This window comes from Ambystoma mexicanum, chromosome 8 (assembly GCF_040938575.1).
Source record: "Ambystoma mexicanum isolate Mex_15411 chromosome 8, UKY_AmexF1_1, whole genome shotgun sequence".
Lineage (NCBI taxonomy): Eukaryota > Metazoa > Chordata > Amphibia > Caudata > Ambystomatidae > Ambystoma > Ambystoma mexicanum.
In genome coordinates this window covers 1260114401-1260137890 of record NC_090929.1, presented here as the reverse complement: position 1 = coordinate 1260137890, position 23490 = coordinate 1260114401, and the positions used below count along the sequence as shown (strand labels likewise).

Genomic DNA, 23490 nt, shown 5'->3' with positions numbered 1-23490 from the left:
TCAACTCCTCGTCTGACCTCACCTGAACAACACACAACTTCCTGTTACCATGTTTATCCTACTCTTGCCATTGGATCCCTTGCCCTGGCCAATCTGGCCCTACATTTCCCACGCTGGAGGTGTTAAAAGTATGTTAAATAGCAAGCTTAGCTCTACCCATTTTATCTGCTTGAGCCCACCGCAGCATAGTGGTGGCAGCCAGACTAGCACAATGTCCAAGTTTGTGTTAGTTGGACTTGGTCTAGGTCTCCAAGTTAAGTACAGTCTGTGCCCCTTGGTTTAGGCCCCTGTGGTCTAGGGATTTTGATTTTGCTTGAATGTGTTTGTTGACGAGGCAGGGAGCATTGCATGGTCTCACCCAAAGACGCGCAGGCGTGCCTTTCCGGCCATCTCTCCCTCCTGTTGCTGGCTCTTGGCTACGGGTGGTGGAGCATGATTAGCATGGGGCCCTGGAGGGTCATTCTCGCATGACCGGGTCCTCCAGGTCGCCGGCTATGCTGTGGAGAGCATGTGGTGCTGGGGGGCTGTCTCTGCCGGTTCTTCCTGTTTCACAGGTCTGGTACTTTGGTTCTTGGAAAGATTGAAAGAATCTGGCAAGCATCTTGTTTAGCAGGATTGGTTTGAGACAAAGGTTTACTGCACATAGAGTGGTGGTGGGGTGTGGGGCAGGAGCCGGGACACTCAACTGCCACGGTCTTCCTCTGGGGTAGGACTGGATCTGGATTTCTCTGTTAGGCCTCCGACCCCACGCTGAGAGCGGTTCCCATCCCCTCTTGAAAAGACTGGGTACTGGTCATGTACAAATGTTTGATTTCTGGCACAAGTTGGTGTCCATTAGAGACCTAATTGAATCTCCATTGCAACTGACTCCTTGGATGTGCATTCTGGTTTTGACGAAGACAAAGAAAGGGTGTAGATTTGTCAGGTTGGCTGTATTGATAGCTAGGAGGAATATTGTTGGATCAGGGATAAGATGTCCAACCTCTAACAATTTTAATTTACATGATCTTGCCTTATTGCTGAGGTATTCAGTGTGGAGCGCACCCAATGGCCCCCTCAACCTTTATGGAAGAGCTGAGGAGCCAGTCCAGTGAAACACTGAGCGCTCCCTCAGCTGCTTTTTCCAGCTGAGTGGGAGCGTTCCTGGACTGGCTGAACTGTGAAAGGGAAACACAGTTTCTCTTTGACAGTTCAGTTCACCAGCCTCTCATGCTCAAGGCACGGCTGGGGACGCTTTGCTTCCCCAGCCTTTCATATCTCATTGGAAATGCAGCCTGGGGAACTGCATGTCTGTATGTGTGAGGGGGAGCTCCTAAGCCTCCTCGGACAGGGGTAGGACGTTTCAGCACCTACAATCTGGCCCCTGCACGGATGTACACGAACCAGGAAGCTTGTGCTTCCTGCTCATAATGAAGGAGCTAGAGCAGGAACTTCAGGACCGGGGCAGAAGATACATTTTTAATTTATTTTTGTATGTGTGTACTGATGGCTGCTCGTGAGAATGCTGTGTGAATGTGTGTTTGTGTTGGTACGTGGAGCTGATTTTGGTGAATGGGGAGCGGGGAGGTTGTACAACAAAGACATTTTAAGAATGCCTTTGTTTCACAATCCCCACACCGATCTGACAAAATAAGCTCTCCTTCTGAGGCTGCCGTGGAGCCCAGGGAACAGGGATGTGTTTTTTTTTTTTTTTTGGACATCTATAATAGATGTCCAATAAAAAATTCCATGCTTTCCTCCTGGGCCCCCCAGCGCCTCGCATACACAAATAACTTTTATTGTGTGCACGTGTTAAGCGCTGAGAGTCCCAGGGGACAGGGATGGTATCTTTTTTACTGGACATTTATCATAGATGTCCAGTCAAAAATACTATGGGCCTCATTACGAGTCCGGCGGTAACCGAGGTGGTAAAACCGCCTGGTTACCGCAGACTTGTATTACCATTCCACCTCTGTGATTCCCGGAATTACCGGGGCATTACAACCCTGGTGTCCCGGGAATTCCGGAGGCGGAATGGTGTAAATCCCCATTCCCAATGGGACTCAATGGGGATCATGGAAACACCGGCACCATCTCGTGATGGTGCTGCTGTTTCCTCGTCCGCCTGCGGGCGGTGGTAAACCCGCCAGGTCAGACCTGGCGGGAACGCCACCTCCTGCCTGCAGGACTCTGGATCGGGCGGTCCGGAATTAACAGTGGCGGCGCGTTTACCGCCACTTATTTCCGGACCGCCCGACCTGTAATGAGGCCCTATGTGAGTTGTTACCACACATGTGGTGACGAAATGAAAATTCTGAAGGAGGTTGCTCCAGTCTCTGTATCGGTTTTTATAATTGCCATGTTCTATCGGCTCTGCACACTAAAAACTTGACTTTTCAACTGAGGTTAATAAATGTACCAATTTCTTACATTTCCATTGTAATGCACTGTGATTTTAACACAATTGTGTAACTTATTATTAAGGTTCATGCTGTCTGAACTTGTGTTAAAACGTAAAGCACCTTCGCTTTTGACATTCCGTTTTTCCTGTATGAGCAGCATGAAATCTATTCATATGTATTCCATCCTGTATTTTTGTTTAGGATGGTGTGAACTGGTTGGCGTTTCTCAATAAATACAAGCTCCATGGCATTCTTTGTGATGATATGGGATTAGGAAAGACTTTGCAGTCCATCTGCATTCTTGCTGGAGACCACTTCAACAGGTAGAAATAAGTTGATAGGCTGCACAAGTTTTGTGACAATTTTCTTAGGCATATATAGACAGTTAATGTGTTCTTTGCTACTTTAACAGGGCCCAGGTGTATGTGAAAAGCAAATCTGCCGATAATGCCCCTCTTCCATCTCTGGTTGTATGCCCTCCAACGCTCACTGGACACTGGGTCGATGAAGTGGGCAAATTTTGCGCAAAAGAATATCTAAACCCTTTGCATTATACTGGGCCGCCCATTGAAAGAGCAAGGTGAGGTTGGGGCTTTGGAGAACTGCGTTTTGAACAAAGATAATGTTTTTGAAGTGATATTTTGATTTCTCGTGGATACGTTGTTTGCATTGATAAGGTGAAACCAACTCAAACCTTTCTGAAGGATGCAAATTATCTTTATTTTTAATAAAACCGTTTGGCATCCAACTCTTGAGGACTGGAAATGTTCATGATTCAACTCTATCTCACTAAATACTCTCCCTCTAGACCACTTTGTTCCTCTGGAACCAACTCTTTGTATGTAAAGCGTTTAGCTAAACAGAGGGCGGGGGTCGTTCACTTTCCTCTGCGGGCTCCCTCCTCTAGAACTGCCTCCCCCTGCACCTTGAGCAGGATCTTGTCAAATTCCAGAAAACTCCTTAAGACTTTCCTCTTTTCCTACTCATTCCCTCCTTCTCTCCTCTGCTAATCCCACAGTTGCTGAATCGGTGTCCTTGGCCCTCGGGCCTCGACATGCCACACCAATTCTTCCCAGCTCCTGTCTATCCACAGCACTTTGTATCTGCACACCCGCCTCTCTGGAGGCCCGCACTTACACCTCATGCAGCCCAGGCCGTGTAGCACTCAACATTCCCTACACTTAGTCTATGGCTCACCACGAGCTCAGACTCCCCAGCACTTACCCCCTCTTCCTTTCTGCACTTAATGTTCTGAACACTTACAAGGCATAGTAGGTTCGGCCCTCCCTCTTCTGCTCTTAAATATTGTGTTGTAATGTATTTCCCACCCCTGCTCCCTCCCCCATGGGCGTTTTGAAACCGTATTTTCCTATTGTATAAGTTCCTAAAAAGCAAACAATAAATACAAATAAATCAAATGTTTTTAAATATTAACTTTTCAAAGCTGTGTCTCTGGAAAAGCAACGATATTGAGGTTAAAGAAAAATTGCAACTGTTTCGGTTGCAGACTCTCGCTGGTAGGATATCCCATAACTGCCTACTCTCCAGCATTGGATCTTTCATAGCATCACATGCTTGCATATTCCCCTTCCTCAGACTGGGAATCCTCCGTAATTTAAATAATTATAAACTATATTAAAAACGTTTCCTTTAGGGAATGCTACACACCCAGCCCAAGGGGCCTCTGTAGCCTCTCATTTGTGCAGTCCCTCCACCTCCTTTGGTCCTTTTAGACTCTAACCAATGGGGTGGCAGGGCTTAGGCTCCACCCCAGTCAGCCATGTTCAGATTTTTCACTGTAGTCTTCTTGAACAGGGAATCCTCTTCAGCTCTCCGAGCTTTATTCACTTTTATGACTTAAAATCCAATGTGTCTCTACTTTTACATTTTCCCTTAATTGGGACTGCAACTTGATCGCATAGTATTCCTGAGCTCAAGTTTCTCTTTTGCCTATCCTAAAACGTTAGTGTTGGGCTGCCTGGCTTCACCTCATGGCAGAGACTAAAATGCAGGCTGTCAAGGAGAAGACCTCTTCAGGGACTAACAAATGTGGCAAGAGGATAATCTTCATTAGAGACCCTCACAAGTGTTGCATTTTTTGCCTGTATCCACACGAAATTCAGGCCTTCAAAATCTGTCGGACTTTCTCCAAGAAGACTCTGGAGGACAGACACAGAAGATTCCTGCTTCATTTAGAGAGCAGGCAGATGTCGAAAAATACTCTAAAACTGCACTGTCATCTTCCACCAGGTACCCTGAGAAGCAAGCTCCAAAGAAGACTGCTTCATCAGTGGACGGGGCATTGTCTCCACCACCTAAGGCAAAGAAAAGGAGTGAGAAATCCATTCTGCGATCATAAACAGTTGCCAAGGGTCTGCAAAAGGAAGATCCACTTAAAAAAGGAAAAGACTTTCAAATTTCCTCTTCGACGGCGAAGCCACCGTCCACGCCTAAACACGCCTTGCCATCCACAAGCAGCCTTCTGCTATCCACGCTGCTGGTACCGTCGACGGGCAAATCGTCGACTAGCAAATCCGCCCCCTTGTCGACTTCGTCCTCCAAGTACTCATCCTCCAAGCAACACAAAAAGGACCTGTCGACGTCCACCCCACCAGCTGACATCGTTGAGCCCCCTGTGCAAATTCTGCAAACAGAGGAGTTAGCAACAGAAACTCTAACTAGAGTGGCTAGAAAGCACTACACAACTGTCTCCTTTAACAGAGATGGCAGAATTGCCCGACATCTTACATGAAGAGTTTTCAGAAGCAGAGGAGCACCAGCCACCAGTGCAGCCTAAAGATAACAGCCCACACTGGCAACCTGCCATGGAGGATATAGCAGATCTGTTTGATCCGGCTCTGATGCAATCTATGCACAGGATAATGGAAGAGTTCCAAAGGAAACCACGAGCAAGGCTGCTTGATTCCCTTCCAGTTCAAGAGGGCAGACTCTCACGAAGCACATCTGTGGCACACTTCGTTTGAAACAGGTTCCCCAGGGGCCGCTATCCACACCATTCACCGCCTACACATAGGTCATTGTCATTAGTCACCAGAGGCAACGGTTGCTCTGCAGTGGGTCACCCAGACCTCAAAGGAGGAGACATTCTCCATCCCCACCAAGGTCCTCACCCCAAAAGCCCAGAGGACCCAGAACAGCGCCTGTCACCTCAACTTCTGAATGGCCTGACGACCCTGCAGAAGACCCAAGGGAAACAGATGATCCTTTCAGAGAGTTCTCCGATAGACACACAAGGCGAAGAACCGGAGGAAGGTGAATTACCACAGGATACACTTGACGCAGAACTAAATTATTTGGAATCGGTCATCATCGCGAAGCAGAAAGTGCAACTCACCAGGGTGAGCCTCTCCTCCGGACGATATTGTCTCCTTTCACTGTACCATAGCAAAATCTTCAAGATTCAGGTAGCTATAGGAGAAAATACATCAGTTCTTTATGAACATAGGAACAAGAGGCGCCAGACAATGACCACAATTCTAATATTGGAGACACTTTGGGAAGCAGGGGAAAAGATTTGGCCACCCCTCTCTCCACACCAGCACTGGTGGCAAGGCCAGAGAAGAACTATAAGGCTCCTGCCTTGGCACCATTGTGCCAAAGAGGTCACTCCGTGCCTGACTCTCGTCACGGTGGCAGCGAGGAAAAGGCTGTAAAACCTGGCCTCTCCTCTCACAGCTCCACCCAATAAAGAGGGACGCAAGCTAGAAGAAATTGTGAGAAAGGTCTGAGCAGCAGCTCCATTGGCTATATGGGCTAGTAACGCCATGGCAATGATGGCCAGACTGGACAGAGAACGGTGGCTCTGCATGTTGCGTATAGTAAAACACCTGCCAGAGTAGTTCCGGGAGGAAGCTGAGGCCATAATCGCAGATGGTAAGGCAGTCTCAGACCACATGATAGACACTTCTGTGGATGCAGCCCATTGCAGCTTTACACAAATGGTGCACGGCAGTCTTTCGACGTCAAGCCTGGATGAAAGCCATTGGCTTTAGACCAGAGGTGCAGGCTCAAATTATAGACATGCCGTTAGATGGACAGGAACTATTTGGGAAGAAAATAGATGAGCACTTGAAAGACATCAAGTCGGACACGGACAACGCTAGGGCCTTCAGTTCCCTAAGAGAGGACAAGAACTACCATCCATTTCGCTCCTTTCAAGGTTCCAGTTCCAAATACAGGTCATATGGCAGATCCTTCAAAGGACCGGCACCATCGTCAGGCTCCTACCAAACCGGAGGAAAATACCAACAGGGTTCCACCAGGTATCAAAACCAGCGAGGCAAGAGGGGCTCTGGCCAGGGCAGAAACCAGGCAAAGAAAAATGGACTCCGAAACAACGCGCCTCCCGCATCGCACCCTGGTGGGAGGGCGTATATCGTGACTCTTGTGACAAAGGGACACTATATTACTTCAGATAAATGGATTCTGCAGGTGGTAAAAGGGGGCCACACCATAGACTTCATACAGCGAGCTCCGTCGCGACCTCCTTGAACGAGGAGCACACATGTACTACAACTACAAGCAGAAATCGACAAGCTGATGCAAAAGGCTGCGATGGAGCGAGTTCCGCTCCAACAAAGGGAGAAAGGTTTTCACTCCCATTTCTTCCTAGTAAAGAGAAATAATGGGCAGTGACGCCCAATACTGGATCTAAAGGCCCTCAACAAATGTATTTGTCGCCTAAAATTCAAAATGACTTCTCTGTAGCTGGTCCTCCTATGGCTCAGAAAGGATGACTTCTTTGCCACTTTAGATCTGGAAGATGCCTACTTCCATGTTCAATCCATCCCTCCCGCAGGCAATTACTTTGGTTCTTTGTCAACAAACAGCACTTCCAATTCAAGGTTCTCCCCTTCAGGCTCAAATCAGTGCTGAGTCTTCACAAAATGCATTGCCCAGTTGCCGCCCATCTCAGGCGATCGGCTATACAGGTTTTCCCATACCTAGGCAACTGGCTCCTAAAAGGGAGCTTCCCTGAGAGCAACATCAGAGGCAGTGGAAAGGACGACAATCTTACTCAAAAGCCTAGGCTGCTCAATCAACAAGGACAAGTCCTCTCCCATACCAGCTCAAAAAGCCATCTTTCTAGGGGCGGACCTAGATACTCAAGTTCCAAGAGTCTCTACTTCTACAGACAGAGTGATGACAATACAAGGTCTCATTGCATGGTTGTTAGGCAGAATTATATGCAGTACCCTTTGGGAACACTACACACAATTAAGACTACAAGTAACAGTACAATTTCACCTTTGGTACAAGCCTGTACTACAGTTATAGTGGTAGTAGTAGCAGAGCAGCCATACTTAAGAGTAATTGAGCAGTACAAATAGTTACACAAAGGACAGTAATTACTATGATTCGGGCAAACACTTACTCAAGGTTTCTAAGTAAAAGAATGTTTATTTGTTTACTCGACAGTTGTATAACATTTCACTATTCTAAGCAAGTTCAAAATCACAATCACAATCATAAATACACCACACCACTTCCCTTAAATTCCAGACAAGTTAAGCTCACAAAAATGAAGTGGGAGCAAAATGGCACTCCAGCAATTTAAAATGGAGGGGAAGACAAAGTTATTAGAAATTAGGCAAAACCAACAGGTAAGTACTCAGGGCAATTGAACAAGAGAGACTACAGTGAGGAGATCAGCTAGAAAAGGCTTAGGGCTAAATTCAATGGGTCAAAAGTATTTTGCTCAAGATCACAGTTCAGGGGTAGTTTGCGGTAAAGTTTGTGGCATAGATTCCGGATAAGGTTGGTTGGTAGAAAAGTTAGTTCAAAGAGAAGAGCAGGACAAGCCCTCGGATTGGAGAAAGATTTCAAACCCTTTCACCGCGGTTGAACGAAACGGACAACCGGATTTGCACAGTACCTTAAAACGGAGGAGCTGTAGCTGAGGCGGACGTTCCTGGTGGTTCCTGCAGGCTCACGGTTCCTGAAGCGACTGTCGGACTGACACGAAGTAGGAAGACTGGAGGGTCCTGTGCCACCCAGGGAAGAAACCAGCAGCAGAGCAAAACAACGAATAAAAGGTGCGCTCCTGAAAACCCAAGTAGGGTCCTACCTTCCTGGCTATCCGGTTCACTTTAGCTCTGTACAGCGAATTCGACCAGAGGAGGGGTCCTGGCTTGCAGTTTGGGTGAACTGGTTGGTCCCACCAGCTCAAGGGAAGAAGTTTCTCTCTGTCGTCGGATTCTGGAGATTCTGACCTGCAGCAGGGCTTCACCGGGCAGTTCAGTCGTTGTAGGGGACTTCTTTTTCCAGTTCCTCGTTGGTTCTTTCATTCCAGTGGCGACACTGCTCTTCCAGTCCCAGAGACCTGCTTTTTATGCAGTTTTCCCCAATTCATACAGCCTGGCTGTCAATCGCACAGTAGGGTGGCTGGCTTGGCAAGGCCAGTCCCCTCAGCCAATCAGACAGGAGTGTGACTTGGGTTACCAAGGGAACCCATGGCAGGGGTCCGAAGATCCCTCCCTCGCATCCTGCCTACCTAGACTATCGGGTGCCTTAATGAGGGCTTCTGTGCAGAAGCCTGCGAAAAGACAGCGAACAAAGGAGTCATCCCCGGTTTGGCGCGCAGAGAGAAACACAAGAAAGACTTTAACAAAAAGAAATGGCGAATAAACCCAGCCGGAACCAAAATAAAATGTATTTGGTCAAGCAGGTTTATGTTTGAGGCTAATATAATAGCCTAAAATATTACCACGTTTATATAAGATAATCGCGGTAGAAAAGGTAGGGTAGATACCACTGCCACCAGCCATGTCTTAATGTTAAGGGAGCGTAACAAGGCTCCAAGAGGGACAGACAAAAAGCGATAAGGGTTAACCCTTTCCATTACTCCATGTATGCGGGGGTGTACTGGGTCTGTGGTTTAGAGTTAATGGCAACTTTACCTGTTACTGGGGGACAGTAGTCAGACCCAGAAAAAAGGAGGCAGTGGGAAGTCTCAAAGACAACCCTGTGTCACTGCACTGAAGGTGCTGTGTAACGTACACAAAAAGTGGTGCACATGGAGTAGGTGAGGCTCCAGTGCCCAAGATCACACACAGTAGAAATACACATAGCAAAACCCATGTAAGAGTGGGAAAAAAAAAGCTCACACTCTTACCAGGTGAAAAAATAAATCCTAGAAATCCAGCAAAGCTGCTAAGGGACTCAGTTGGTAAGGGAAATTAACCATTTATGAGAATTCTCCCCAACACTGGTTCCAAAGGAAAACTAGCTCCACTGTAAGACAATACAAATCCCTCTTGGGCATGATGTCCTCCTGTATCTTCCTCGTGCCCAATTGCAGGCTGAAGATGAGACTGTTAAAGGAGGAACTGGACAAATAATGGGTCCAACACAGCGTATCATGGGAGGACATTGTGCGGCTCACGCCAAATTTCCACAAAACCCTAAAATGGTGGGGCAAGCAAACCAATTTACTACAGTGCATGCCATTCCAACTACCCACGTCCACTCTACACTTAAGAACGGATGGCTCGCTGTCAGGTTGTGGAGCCCACCTCGGCAATTTGCAGGCCAGCGGGGTGTGGTCACAAGCGGAATCCTGCCTGCACATAAATGTGCTGGAGCTCCGGCCCATCCGATGGGCACTGAGATCTTTCTTACTAGTACTCACCGGAAAGGTGGTGACGGTGCAGACAGACAACACCTTCTCCAGCATGAGGTCTGGCATGTATTCACATGCTCATGAATATTCCCCGTCAGGCTGGGAATCCTCGGTAAAGAAAAAATCAGTTTGTTTCGTTTCTGAACTGTCTTTCTACTAATAACCAATCACTGGTCTCTGGGTCATACTGCCCCCAGCCAATAACTGCCCTCTACCTAAGCCCCTCCTCTGGCAGTCATCTTCAGATTGGTAGCACGTAAAGTGGCAGTAGGACCAAGAGAAGAGCCGCAGAGGGGTTGGAGGGACAGTTCACTTGTGAATCCATGCCAGACCCATGCTGGAGAACAACAGTTACAGTTCCTTCTCCAGCATGGGGTCTGGCATGGATTCACATGCTCATGAATACAAGAATACATAGCAGTACACACATGCACAACCACGGGAGGTGGCAAGGCTGAACATTAAGCATTTCAACAACTCAACATTAAGCATTGCTTACCTCCTCACCAGGCTCACCTTCAAGTGAACAGGTTGCGCAGCACTCCCTGGCTGACTCTGGACTTCTCCCTGTAATCCCGGTCAACACAGTAGAATCTCGTGAAGGTGTGCGTCGACCTCCACGTTGTAGCCCTGCAGATGTCCAGCAGAGGCACACCAGACAGGAACGCTGTAGTAGCAGCGATCACTCTGGTTGAATGGGCTCTTGGACGGCTGGGCAACGGTTGGTTTGCCAACCGGTGACAGTCCATGATGCAAGCGGAGAGTCATCTGCAAATGGAAGCCTTCGAAAGGGCCTTCCCTTGGTTCACAGGTCCAAAGTTCACAAACAGCTGTGATGTCCTCTGAAAACTCTTTGTGTGGTCGACGTAGAACTTCAGCGCTCTAGCCACATCCAGCGAGTGCAAAGTCCTCTCAGCCGGCGACTAAGGCGACGGGAAGAAAACCGGTAGCAACAAGGGATCGTTGAGATGGAAGTCCAACGGCACCTTGGCCATGAAGGAGGGGTGCGTCTCAGCACCACCTTTTACTTGTGGAATGTCAGGTACAGGGGTTTACAGGAGAGGGCCTGGATCTCTCCCACTCATCGTGCGGAGGTGATGGCCACAAGAAATGCTGTCTTCCATGATAGGAACTTCAGCGGTGCCGGATGCAAGGGCTCGATTGGAGGACCCATGAGCCTGGTCAGGACCACGTTGAGGTCCCACGCCGGGGACGGAGTGGGAATGAGCGGAACATTCCTTTTCATGAACTCCTTCACCGGGCGATGAGACCACAGAGACGACCGCCCAAGAGTTCTGGTGTAGCAGGAGATCGCCGCCTGATGGATTTTGATGGTCGCGTGAGCCAGCCTCGCCTTGGCCAGCGACAACCAGTACGACAGCACTTGAGGGGCCATAATCCGCAGCGGGTTGATCTTCTGTGCATGGCACCAGACACAAAACCTCTTCCATTTGTGTCCATAGCTCTTTAGAGTTGAGGACGCCATGGCCTTTGCAGGTATCTCCTTGCAGTCTGCCTGGATATCATACCCTCTGAACTCTACTGCTGCAGGAGCCAGGCCTGCAGGTTCAGCGATCCGGGGTCGTGATGTGGGATGGCACCTCCTTCCCTGGCGAGAAGATCCGCGTCCGTCGGCAGTTTGAATGGGGGGGACGCTGACATGTCCAGAAGGTCCGTGAACCAGATCTGCCTCAGCCATGCCGGTGAACGAGGATCATCTTGCACCCAGACCGTCTGAGTTAACTGATGAGTCGCAGCAGCAACGTCAACGGTGGGAATGCATACAGGAACAGGCCATCCCAGTGGAATCAGAATGCGTCACCCATGCTCCCCGGCTGGGGAAACCTGCTGGCGTACCTCCGGCACTTGGTGTTCATCGCCGTCGCAAATAGATTGATCTGGGGATTGCCCCATCGTCGGAATAGGAGATCCACTTGATCCTGCCGAAGCTCCCACTAGTCGGCGATGGTGTTATTTATTCCTGCCAGATGGAAAGGTACCAGGAACATTCCCTTGGCCACGGCCCAGTGCCACAGATCCTGCGCTTCCTTGGATAGGGCTGGGGATCTGGTGCCCCCCTGCTTCCGGATGTAGAATATCGTGGTGGTGTTGTCGGTGAAGACCTTCACCACCTTGCCCTTGAGGGATGGGAGGAAAGACCTGAGGGCCCAGACTGCGGCTCGGAGATCCAGGACGTTGATGTGTAGTGACCTCTCCTCCAGGAGCCAAAGTCCTCTTGCCTGGAGTTCTCCGGTGTGCGCTCCCATCCCTCCAGGGAGGCGTCGGTCACCGTTTCCTGATGTTCCAGGTGTCATGATGCCTACCCCCGGAGCACCAGGACAGGCCCAGCACCCCCGGGAGCAGGCATCATGCCCTCGGGTAAAAGCCCAGCGGCCCCTAATAGGGGCTCTTTGGACTTTGTCCTGGCGCCTTTGGCGCCATGCTCATAAAAGAGGGTGTTTGGTGCACTTACCTGACGCAGACCATGCTGCATGAAGCCTCAAGCCAAATGAGGCTTAGGAGGGACTATTTTATCAAAGGAACTATTTTACTTGGGTGGGGATTGTGGAAGAATACTTACCTGGAACTTCTTCCAAGGCTATTTAAACCACGCCCGGACTGCCACACTGCTTCGCGTTGCTCTGCATCTAGCATCTGAAGGCTCACCGTGCCTGCTCCTGCATCTTGCCTCCAGCCACGCCCGCCTTGATCTTGGGATACCTGAAAGGAAGGAAGGGAAGAGAAAAGGTGAAAACCAAGAACTTAATCTAACTTCCTACCTGTGTCCGGAATCATCACGCCAGCGATCCTGAAGATAGACATTCTTTAAAAGCATTGCGCTACTTGTTGCAGCGCCGCGCATCACTCACCTGCCTCGTGGGCTCTTCACTATCCACCATGACCTTCTGGGCATTCCGCCACATCTCTGCACCTGCAGGGGAGAAGAAGAGACAAAAGGTGAGCAGGAGGAACAAATGAGGAAAGCCTGATTTTCCGTCACAAGACTTACCTGGCCATATTTGACGGAACCACTCATTTCGGGTAGGCGTCACTTCTTGGCCTGGTACCGCACCCCAGCCCCTAAAGGGAAAAAAGACATTACTAGAGGGATTCAAAGACATTTAAAGGGATCATTTTATCACAAACTCACCTGAGTTTATCTCCGGCAATATCCCTCGAAGCATCACTTCCACTCTGTACCTGAAAATAAGGACAGATCGCAGGTTAAGAAAAGCAAACAAAGATGACTCTACTCTGGAACTTTTTAAACTGCATACTTAGGGCATTTCGCCTTCCGAAACCAGTGAAGTAACTGGTCAAATATGCGCCCCTGCATCAGACGCAGGATGGAGAGCTCATCCATTCAAACATTAAGAAAGATTTTTCTACGGGTCAGAAAAGCCAGATTTGGGGGTCCAGTTCAGTCGGTGTTTCGAATCCTGCGCATCACGCTTGAAGAGGTCACAGCAATCCAGACCAGGTCAGCGCCTCCGTGGGAGCCAGGTGAGCGTTACACCGGGGTCTGGAAGTCCATGCCCGCCGTTAGATGCGCGCGGGTGCCCCACCTCCAGATTGCTGCTTGGAAAGCCTCGTTGAGGGAGATCTTGTCTTCGAAGCTGCCCGCCGCTTGCATCCAACGGGCATTGAGGAACTCCTGTAGTGGCCGCATCCGCAACCTGCACAGACGTACGAGGTAGATGCACGATGACATCATGCCGAGCAGGGACTTGATGGACCTCACCCTGGCCACATCCATGGTCCACAGCCATTGTACCTTGCCCAGGAGGGTGTAAAGACCGGTGGGGGGGGTCTGTACTTCTGCTCTCTATATGGTAGAGGAGAGGCACAGAGGACCCCAGCCAAGATTCTCTAATACGGTAGCAATGGACGAGCAATCAAGGCCTAGCTTCTCAGGAGGTGATGCAGGCTGGTTCTTAAGTACAGTGTATCCCCAAGCCCCCACAAAGGAATGTCCACACACTGTATTACTGAAAACACAGTCTTTATATAATTAATATTCAAGGGTTATGTACACTTATCACAATAACGCACTTTGTGCTCAGGAAAATCAATAATGGCAAATATCTACAATTCTAAAGTGGTACCACTAAAATTAGACCTCATTAAAGTGCATTCACAATACTGTAGAAATGGCACACAGATCAATAAGAAGGAAACCAGCAATAGAGAGAGGAGAGATAAAAGATGGTTGAAACAATAGGCAGAATACTGGCCCTCGCTACTGGACACAGTTCTGTATGGAGATCCCCCCACCTGGGCAACCTGTAAAATAAAGAGATATGACACAAGCCCAGTCCATATATTGTTCAATAGTCTTATTCTCTCCTGCAATGTTTTTACCCCCCCAATGTACCTGGTGGAGTCGAGTTCTTCGAAGAGGCGTCGACAGATCCTTCTTGAATGACCCCCCTTTCAAGCGGGAGTCACGGATCGTCGAAGAGGCGTCGAGAAACGTCGAAGACCCCGGGGTTCGGCGACGGGGAATCGACGGCCCTTCTTGAATGCCTTCCCTTTCAAGCGGGAGGCACGGGGCGTCGAACGTCCGTCGACAAACGAGGTAGAACGATGTCAGAGAGGCAGCAGCTTCGTCCGAGCGGTGCTCGTCGGCGTCGGGGCGTCGGCGTCCTGCAAGGCGGAGGTGTGCGGGGCACCTCGATGACAATAGTTCTGGACCGCAAAGATTGTAGAGACGGAAGCCCAGCAAGGGCGTCGAGTCGCTCGAGTCTTTGGGGTCGTGAGGTGGCGGGAAACCCACCGGCGGATTCTCCTCGGCGCGTTGGTCGTCCTCGACTTTCTCCGGCGGGACAAAGCGGTCGACGATGCGGACGAGGGAGTCCTTCAAGGCAAATGTTCTTAGGCAAGGAGCGGACGGCTCCGGTCGTCGGCGGCACGGCGTCAAGTGGTTCCCACGGCTGGGCAACACAACTTCGACGGGCCTCCAGCGGTTACACAAACCTGCGAACCCTGGTCGACGGCAATGGACTTCGACAGCGTCGATGTCCGGGTGCTTCACTTCGATCTCCTCGGCGGTCCCGTCTCGGGTCGGCAGCCTTTCGAGGGTCTGGATTCCAGGGTGCTTCGGCGAAGATTCAGCGGTGCTCGATGGTCCCTCGGAGCACGGGAAGAGGGCGCCTAGCCAGGTCCTCTCTCGGGTCAGTCCTCGACGATTTCGACAACCTTCAGTTCCGTCGAAGCAAATGCCACAGCAAGTCTTCTTCTTCCAGCTGGACGTCGAGGATCAGCAAATCCAGTTACTCTTGAGTGGAGACTCAGCTTCTGAATGCTTCTGAACGTTCCTGAACAATCTCCAGTGGTGAGAGGTCCCCAGATATACTATTCTGTCTCTCATCCACACTGCTGGCACACACACAGCAGCCAATCACACAGAAGGGCATTCATGCAGTCAGTCAGCCAATCAGGCACACCGTGCATTCAGGCCACACTCCTCCCTTTCAGACACTCACAACAAGGAATGTGGATTGGGACAAGTACCCAGCCATTCAACACTACACACTGCATTCAGGCCAGTTTCGGGCAGGGCTGTCTCAGTCTTTGTCTCACATGCCAGAAACCAGACAACCACAACAGGAAGTGTATATTGGTCACACACTCCATTCACCCAGGTCCCACCCACAGGAGGTACCCACAACATACAGTCAAAGGGAAGGCTCCAGTCAGTCTAGCTGGGCCTTCACAACAACACCATATATGGAACTTCCACCCAACAGCCAGTCAGGGGGAAGGTACAGAGTCAGGGCTTCCCAGGACTTTGGGAAAAACAAGACAACAGGCCATAGAAAGCAAGAGGCCACAGGGGCCATCTTGTTTTCTATCAGAATCAACTGATCCCAATGGCAGGGCCTGGGTATCCCAAAATGGAGGACACCCAGAGCACCTGTCCAATTCAGCATGGAGCTGCCACCAGCCCATACCCTGCTCTGTGGGCCACCCACAGGTGCCCAAAAACATACACTAGGGGCACAGGGTTGTACCCCTACCCAGGGGTGCCATAAGGGTATCCCATGGGTCTGTTCACCAAACCAAAAGAGAGAGCTGCACTGCCAGGAGTCGCAAATGGACTCCTGGGCAGAAAACATAACAGAACACACGATAAAAGGCAGAAAAGGACAAGGATTCAGAGGCCCTGTCCCTCTGATGCATTTCCAGCATCACAGAGGGCTTTAGTCCTCTCCTCTGACGGTGAAGCCAACTGTGCCGAGTCTGGCTCCCATGAACAGGGCGTCCTGCGACGGTACCAAGTGGGACTCTGCGAAGTTGATCGAGAATCCCAGTTCTGTGAGCAGGCGGACGGTCTTCACTGTGTGATCGACGGCGAATTCCCTTGACTTTGCTCAGATGAGCAAATCATCCAGATAGGGGTATATGTGGATTCCCTGCAGGCAGCCGCGCCGCCACCGGTGCCAGGCACTTGGTGAAGACCCTTGCCGCCGACTTCAACCCGAAGGGCAGGGCCTTGAACTGTTAGTGCCGCCCTTGGACCACGAACCGTAGGAACTTTCAAAGTCCTTTAAGTATGGAGATGTGGAAGTAAGAATTCTCCAAGTCCAGCGACAACAGGAAGTAGTCTTCCTCCAATTGTCCCAGCACGTGCTGAAGGGTGGCCATCCTGAACTTCTGAGATTTGATTTATCTGAGGCGGCCATGGTCTAGGATGGGCCGCCAGCTGCCGGTCTTCTTTCGGACGCGGTAATACGGGTGTATACTCCGGAGCCTCTTTGGGATGATTTCTATCGCGCCCTTTTTCAGCATTGCTCGTACCTCCAGAAGCAGCTGTGGCATGTGGTTTTCTTTCCTGGGCACAGGCAGGAAACAGGGACATTTCCTTGGAACTCCAGGGAGTGCCCGTGGGCCAGGACATCCAGCACCAATGGTCGGCGGAGATCACTCCCCCCACGCTGATGAATTTCGCCAGCTGGCTTCCCACCGGGGTGCTCGGGTGAGGGCCCGACGTTACAGCCGGTTGAGTCTTGTTCCGCCGGGGCCTTGCTACCTTGGCCTCCTTCAAGACGACTGTGTCCTCCTGCCTTGTTGCGGCCTCTGTAGGCTTCCTGCGACGAGGAGTGGGCTGCATGGCGGTACGACAAGTAACTGCCGCCGAATCCTTTGGAGGCACCTTGAGACTTGCCTCCGGAAGTCCTAAAGGACGGCCGTTGCTGATGGAGAGAACCCAGTGCCCGGGCTGTCTTGGTGTCCGCCTTGATGGCCTGCAGTGACTCGTCCACTGCCTTGCCGAACATGTTGTTCCCGTCAAAGGACATGTCCAGTACCCACGTCATGACAGAAATCAGTGACCCTGAGCCAACCGTGCCGGCGATGGCAAACGCTGTTGTCCATCTGGCAAAAGCCGTGTCAGCGATGTCCGTGGCCACCGTGATGGCGTGGTCCGACGCCATCTCGCCTTCCTGCCGAATTTCAAGGGCTTCTGCCCTCTTGTCATCTGGGAGGAAGTCCAGGATGGGAGCGATCTTGAACCACAGCTCCCTGTCGTAGCGCGCCACGATCGCAAGGGCGTTGGCCGCCTTGATGGTCGTCGCTGCCGACGAGATGACCCGTCGTCTCATGGCATCCAGCTTCTTCCCCTCAGCGTCCGGCAGGGAAGTGGAAGTTGATGCCGTCGCCCCAGCCGATTTCTTCTTGGCCGCCACTGAGACCACCGAATCCGGGGACGGCTTGCCCTGAGGCACATAGGAGCATAGTCCGGGACCTGGTACTTCTTCTGGTACCGGTTCCTCTTCGCAGCAGCCGTGGATGGGTTCATTAGCCGGTCAAGTGGCACAGCGAGTAGAGCGCTCGCTTTGACATCAGTGCAGAGCCTGCGAACGCAGGTTCGAATCCCGGCAGCGCCAAACTCAGCGTTTCATCCTTCCGAGGTCGATAAATGAGCACCACACACCGTGGGTAATAATAAGCAGCGCTCAGATACCTGCGGGTTCGTAGCGCTATATAAATGCCAAATTATTATTATCAGACGGGACAGTCCTTCGTCCCAGATGTCGTCCAGAAAGGGGACTGAGAAGATGGTCTTTATCTTGGCCTCCCGTCATTGGTAGAGGATCCCTTCCTTCTTCTGCTCTTCGGGGCATGGCTGGAAAAGCTCTGATGCCCTGGTGATCATGGCGTGTTAGGGAGAATTCTCATTCATGGCTAATTTCCCTTACCCATAGAGTCCCCCATCAGCTTTGCTAGATGTGAAGGGTTTATCTCTTTTTACCTGCTAAGAGTGAGACTCTTTTTCCCGTCTCTTAGGCATTTTTGCTATGTGTGTTTTAGGCTATTTTTGTGTTTAATGCCTATGGGATCTTTCTCAACCCCATAGGAACCATCTTTACTCACATGTGTTACACAGCACCCTCAATGCAATGACACAGGTGTCGTAGCGACCCCCAAAGATAGACCCCATACCCTGGGACTGACTACTGTCTCCCAGGGCATGTAAAGTCCCCATTGACTTTACTAGTCAAATCCTAAGAACTAAACCAGTACAACCCATCTTACTATGAAGGTACTGGAAGGGCTTAATAGTTTTTCCCCTATGTTCATTTTCATTGTGTGGGAGGGGGGAGTAGGACCCCTGGACAGGGTTGCCTCAGCAACCCATGTCACACTCTATCCTGATAGGCTGGAGGGTCTCTGCCAAGATGACCACTCCACTGTGTGAGTGACAGCTAGGCTGTATGAATGGGAATCTTTTTGCATAAAAGCAGGGTACTGAGGACTGGAAGAGCAAGAAGTTGCCACTGGAACTAAGAAGCCGAAGAGGAGAGAAGCCCAAAGACATCTGCAAGGACTGAACCACCGGTGAAGCCCTGCTGCAGCATCTCACCACTTTTCTCCACACGACGAGAGAAGATCTTCATCTGCAAGAGACTTCTTCCCTTGAGCTGGTGGGGCCAACCAGTTTGCCAATTGCCTTCCCGGACCTGCCTTGGTCGAATTGCCAGTACCCAGTACTCGGTGGGCGGATAGCCAGGCATCAGTCCACTCGGACCGCGATTTAAAGGAGCGTAACTTTTATTCGTCGGTCATCCCTGGGTAGTGCAGTAACTCGAACCTTCCTACACGACGAGAGTCCCTCTTCCTCTGCTGGATCACCCGAACTGCAGGAACTACCAGGAACAACCGCCACTTCTTCATTCTAAGGTACATTGTTCTGCCAGGCCGCCCTTTTTTCGCGGTAGCACTAAAGGTGTTTTAAATCCTTTACCTACCTGTTGGGTTGGCCGCCCCTCTCTCTTAACATTGTCTTTCGCACTCTGCATCCACCTTTTCAAAATCGTTAACCAAAGACTTGACTGCAGCTACAAGAACATTTTGCTCCTGGGTCCTTGCCCTGTACCACTGACTCTGGCACAGGCCTACTGACTCTGGCTACATTTGTTAGATCTGCCTTCTCGAGATTGATTCTCTATTCGACTTGTGTGGTGCAACCCTTTCTTATAACTACTATTCCCATTGCTAAAACTTGTGAAATGCCATTTTGCTCAGTTTTCCTTTAAGTATATACTATACTAATGCAATGTCTGATTTTATCTGGTACACAAATTTATGGGAAGTGTTGCTAGGGTGTGTAAGAAGCTATTTCTAAATGTTTGCTTTCCCTCCCTTGTGAGAAATTAGTAGAGGATCCCTGGTGTGTAGTTTTCACTGTGCCGTTTTGCTCAGTTTTCACTCTGGTTCACTTGGTCTACAATTTATATAGGGAGTGTGTATTTTTCCTTGACTTAATTTAACTTGCTTGATAACTGTGATAAATTTGTTTTCTTAGAAGTGTGTAAAATAAATATATAATACATAGCTTTGGTCAGTGTTTCCTTGTACCATAGTACAGTAGACCTATTGTGTAAACCCTGAATACTGCTCATCTCCATCTTAAGATAAGTCTGACTGCTTAGCCATAGCTACCAACTTAATCTTTGTGGTACAGACTGATACCAAAGGGGACTTATTGCTCTCACCTGTAGTTCTAATCTTGTGTAGTTCTCCCTAAGTGAACTACACAGGATTCTGTCTAACAGCTTGAAAGGAGCCAATTTCGTCGGGCGGGAGGCCCTGGCTGGGATGATGGGTGCTCCGTCCCGTTGTCACCATTGTCATCGTCCGTCCCCGTCTCGTCCGTCCGGAGGAGGGGATGGGGGTGAAGGCTGGAAGGAAGATGGAGGATGGATTCGCCCCTGCTTGTTCGGTGGGCTCCCTGACGGTCCAGGCGCTGCTGGATCGTCCGCTGGTGGTAAGGGCAACCTTGTCCCTATCTCCGTACACAGGGCCTGCCAAGCCATCAAGATTGCTCCTGAATTGTCTTGTGGCATCGGTTGTGACGGGAGCGAGGGCTGGGGCGCGGGGTCCTCCGCTTCCTCCCCTGTCTGCGGTTCCTTGTCGGCCCCACCATTGCTCTCTACGTCCGCCTCGTCGGGATCTTTCCCGTAGGCCCTGGCCTCCTCGAACTTCTTGTCCAGGATCTTTTTGACACCAGCCAGCTCATCTTCAAAAGGTGGTATCTGTGTCCGTTAGGGCTACCGTGCCCTCCCTCCTCTTTCTCATCCTGGGGTTTCACGGGGCTCTTATCGATAGGCTGGAAAGATGTTTACCGCCTGGGTGGCAGGGAAACTCTAGGCCCGGAGGTAGTCTCCACTGGGGTAGCCTCTGCAGGCTTCGCCAGGGCTGCCATGACTCCTTCAATCGAGGCCTTCGACGGGTGAATCTGGGCCTTCACAACCTTGGGCGGGTTTGAGGCCTTCACCTTAGGGGAAGGGCCACCACCTCGTCCCCCCCTTGGCTGTCTCCATCAGGATCGACCGGGGCTTCTCTCAAAGCTTACCCGGGTTCTCAGACTTCCTCTTCACTGAGCCAAAGCATTGGCTCATGGATGATGGTGTCGGTGACATTGCGCCCTGCCTGGCAGCCGGGGAGCCCGAACCAACGGCGCTCCCGGTGCCCGCGGACTCACAGTGCTTGGCCTTCTGTTGGGCCCCCGTCGCCTGAGCGCCCTCAAAGTTCTTAGAAGACCGCTTGGACCTCTTCTTCTCACCTGCTGCTGGGCTCTTCCCCTCCAAGCCAGTTCGTGAGCCGAGTACGACGGTCCTTCTTTGTCCGGACGGGCATGTTCTTACCGAACGCACAGTCCTTCCCCACGTGCGATTTGTCATCGTGAAGGCAGTAGTGGCACCGGGAGTGCTTCTCTTCCTTGAAGACATAATGTAATCCACTTCCAGGGCAGATTCTAAACTGCTTGGATCCCACAGGCGTCGTGTCTCCTTTGTCCTGGGCCATGACCACGTGGGGTGGGACTCAAAGATCTTCCGGAATCCTCCAAGAAGTGAAAAAAACTCGACGAAAATTAGCTCTTGCTGGAAGGGGGGGGGGGGGGCTTATGTATAAAATTCCGAAACAGGTCCCCGTTAATTGGAATAAGAATCAGTGGAGCTTGAGGCTCCAATTGACTGAAAAATGAGAGCAAAACTTTTTGAAAAAACGCAACACGCAGTAAAAGCTCGAGAGCTATAGCACGAGGACTCCCAACACTTGAACGTGAAGTAAAAATCTGAAGATGGCTGCCAGAGGGAGGGGCTTAGGTAGAGGGCAGTCATTGGCTGGGGGCAGTATGACCCAGAGACCAATGATTGGTTATTAGTAGAAAGACAGTTCAGAAACAAAACTGATTTTTTTTTCTTTATCGAGGATTCCCAGCCTGGCGAAGGGGGAATATTCATGAGCATGTGAATTCATGCCAGACCCATGCTGGAGAACAACAGTTACAGGTAAGTAACTTGTTCAACGTCAATGCACTACACAAACAAACAAGGGGCACGAGATCCAGCATCCTATCACTAGAAACCCAATGACTCTGAAATTGGGCATTGGAACACAGGATACACATGAGGGCAGACCATCTCCCCGGGAAGGACAACGTACTGGCAGAAGCTCATCAGACAATTTGGCTGCTAAGCAATCGGGAACTGGACAAGCTGTTCCGCAGGTGGGGGAAGCCCAAGATGGCCCTATTTGCAACATCCGAAAACAAGAAATGCCATCCATTCGCTTACAGGTACCTGGAGACATACTCCCTTGGAGACACGTTCAAAGATGGACTGGAGGGGGAATTTCCTTTTCAGCTTCCCTCCAACTCCCATAATTCCACATGTGCTCCGCAGAATGAACAAACAACCTTGCACCATGATCTTGATAGCCCCAACGTGGGCACGTTAAATATGGTACACTGCTCTCCTTCAACTAGCACAGGGCAACCCCATCTGTGTCTAACCACATCCACACCTATTGTCGCAGCACAATGGCAAGTTTCTCTATCACGACCCAGCCAGCTTATCTCTCAAAGGCTGGCTCCTCATCAGCAAAAATTCCACAAACTCGCGCTCGGCTCAGAGTGCTGGGGCATACTGCAAGCAGCTGGGGCCCTGTCCACAAGGCGTACATATACCAAAACATTGAAATGCTTCAAGGTGTGGTGTGTAAGAACAAGTACAGAACCCCTCTCGGCATCTGTTGAACAAATCTTTCCTTATCTGCTACATTTAGCAATGAGCACATTAGCGCTCGTATCCATTATGGTTCATCTTTCGGCCATCACTGCTTATACTACCAAGCCTCATTAGCGCTCTCTGGTCTCAGATCCAGCAGGCAAAGCCTTCATCAAGGGTTTGATGCGCACCTTCCCCAGAGAAGGAAAGGCCGTCCCTACCTGGAGTCTCAACACCGTTCTAGCAGCGCTGATGAGAGCGCCCTACGAATCTATCCACAGATGTGACCTAAAGTTCCTCTCTTGGAAGATAGCCTTCTTAGTGGCCATCGCATCCGCCAGATGCATTGGGGAACTACAGACACTTTCTGTTGAACCACCTTTTACCATCTTTCACAAGAATAAAGTCATCCTCCAACCTTCCCCAAGTTAAATCCTTAAGTCATGTCTGAGTCTATTCTTTCAGAGCGGATCATATTGCCTACTTTTTTCGGAAACCATACAACTACTGCAGAGCAAACTCTGCATTCGGTGGGCGTGGCTAGAGCACTGAAATTCTACATAGAAAGGACAAAAGACTTCAGAGCCTCCAAGAGACTCTTCATCGCGTTTGCAGGACGGACCAAGGGCCGATGCATCTGTAAACAGTCTGGCACGTTGGGTCTCCAGCTGCATTACTCACTGTCGCCAAATAAGAAACAACCCATTGCCATCCACACTCCGCCAGAGCGAGAGCAGCTTCGCCAGTGTTCAAAGCAGGGGTGTGTCTAAAAGACACATGTTGTGCGGCCACATGGAGTACTCTCCAAACATTCACCCGGCATTACTGCTTGGAAGAGGACAGCAGAAGGGAAACGGCACTAGGACAAGCAGGGCTTCAGCACCGGCTTACTTAAGGTAGCAGCAGCCTAATATTCCTTTAATATTCTCTCCTTCCCGTTGCTGGTGTAGCT

The 23490-nt window shown here is 50.4% G+C and overlaps 1 protein-coding gene across 2 annotated transcripts in view; it reads left to right on the top strand.

Annotated features, from left to right (window-relative positions):
* Nucleotides 1-23490, top strand: part of BTAF1 (B-TFIID TATA-box binding protein associated factor 1) — a 2675064-nt gene that overhangs the window by 2077118 nt on the left and 574456 nt on the right. For both annotated transcript variants that reach the window (XM_069611378.1, XM_069611379.1), the window contains 2 exons: nucleotides 2583-2704; nucleotides 2794-2961. In XM_069611378.1, coding sequence (XP_069467479.1) covers nucleotides 2583-2704; nucleotides 2794-2961 — 290 coding nt within the window. The remainder of the gene's footprint in view (nucleotides 1-2582; nucleotides 2705-2793; nucleotides 2962-23490) is intronic.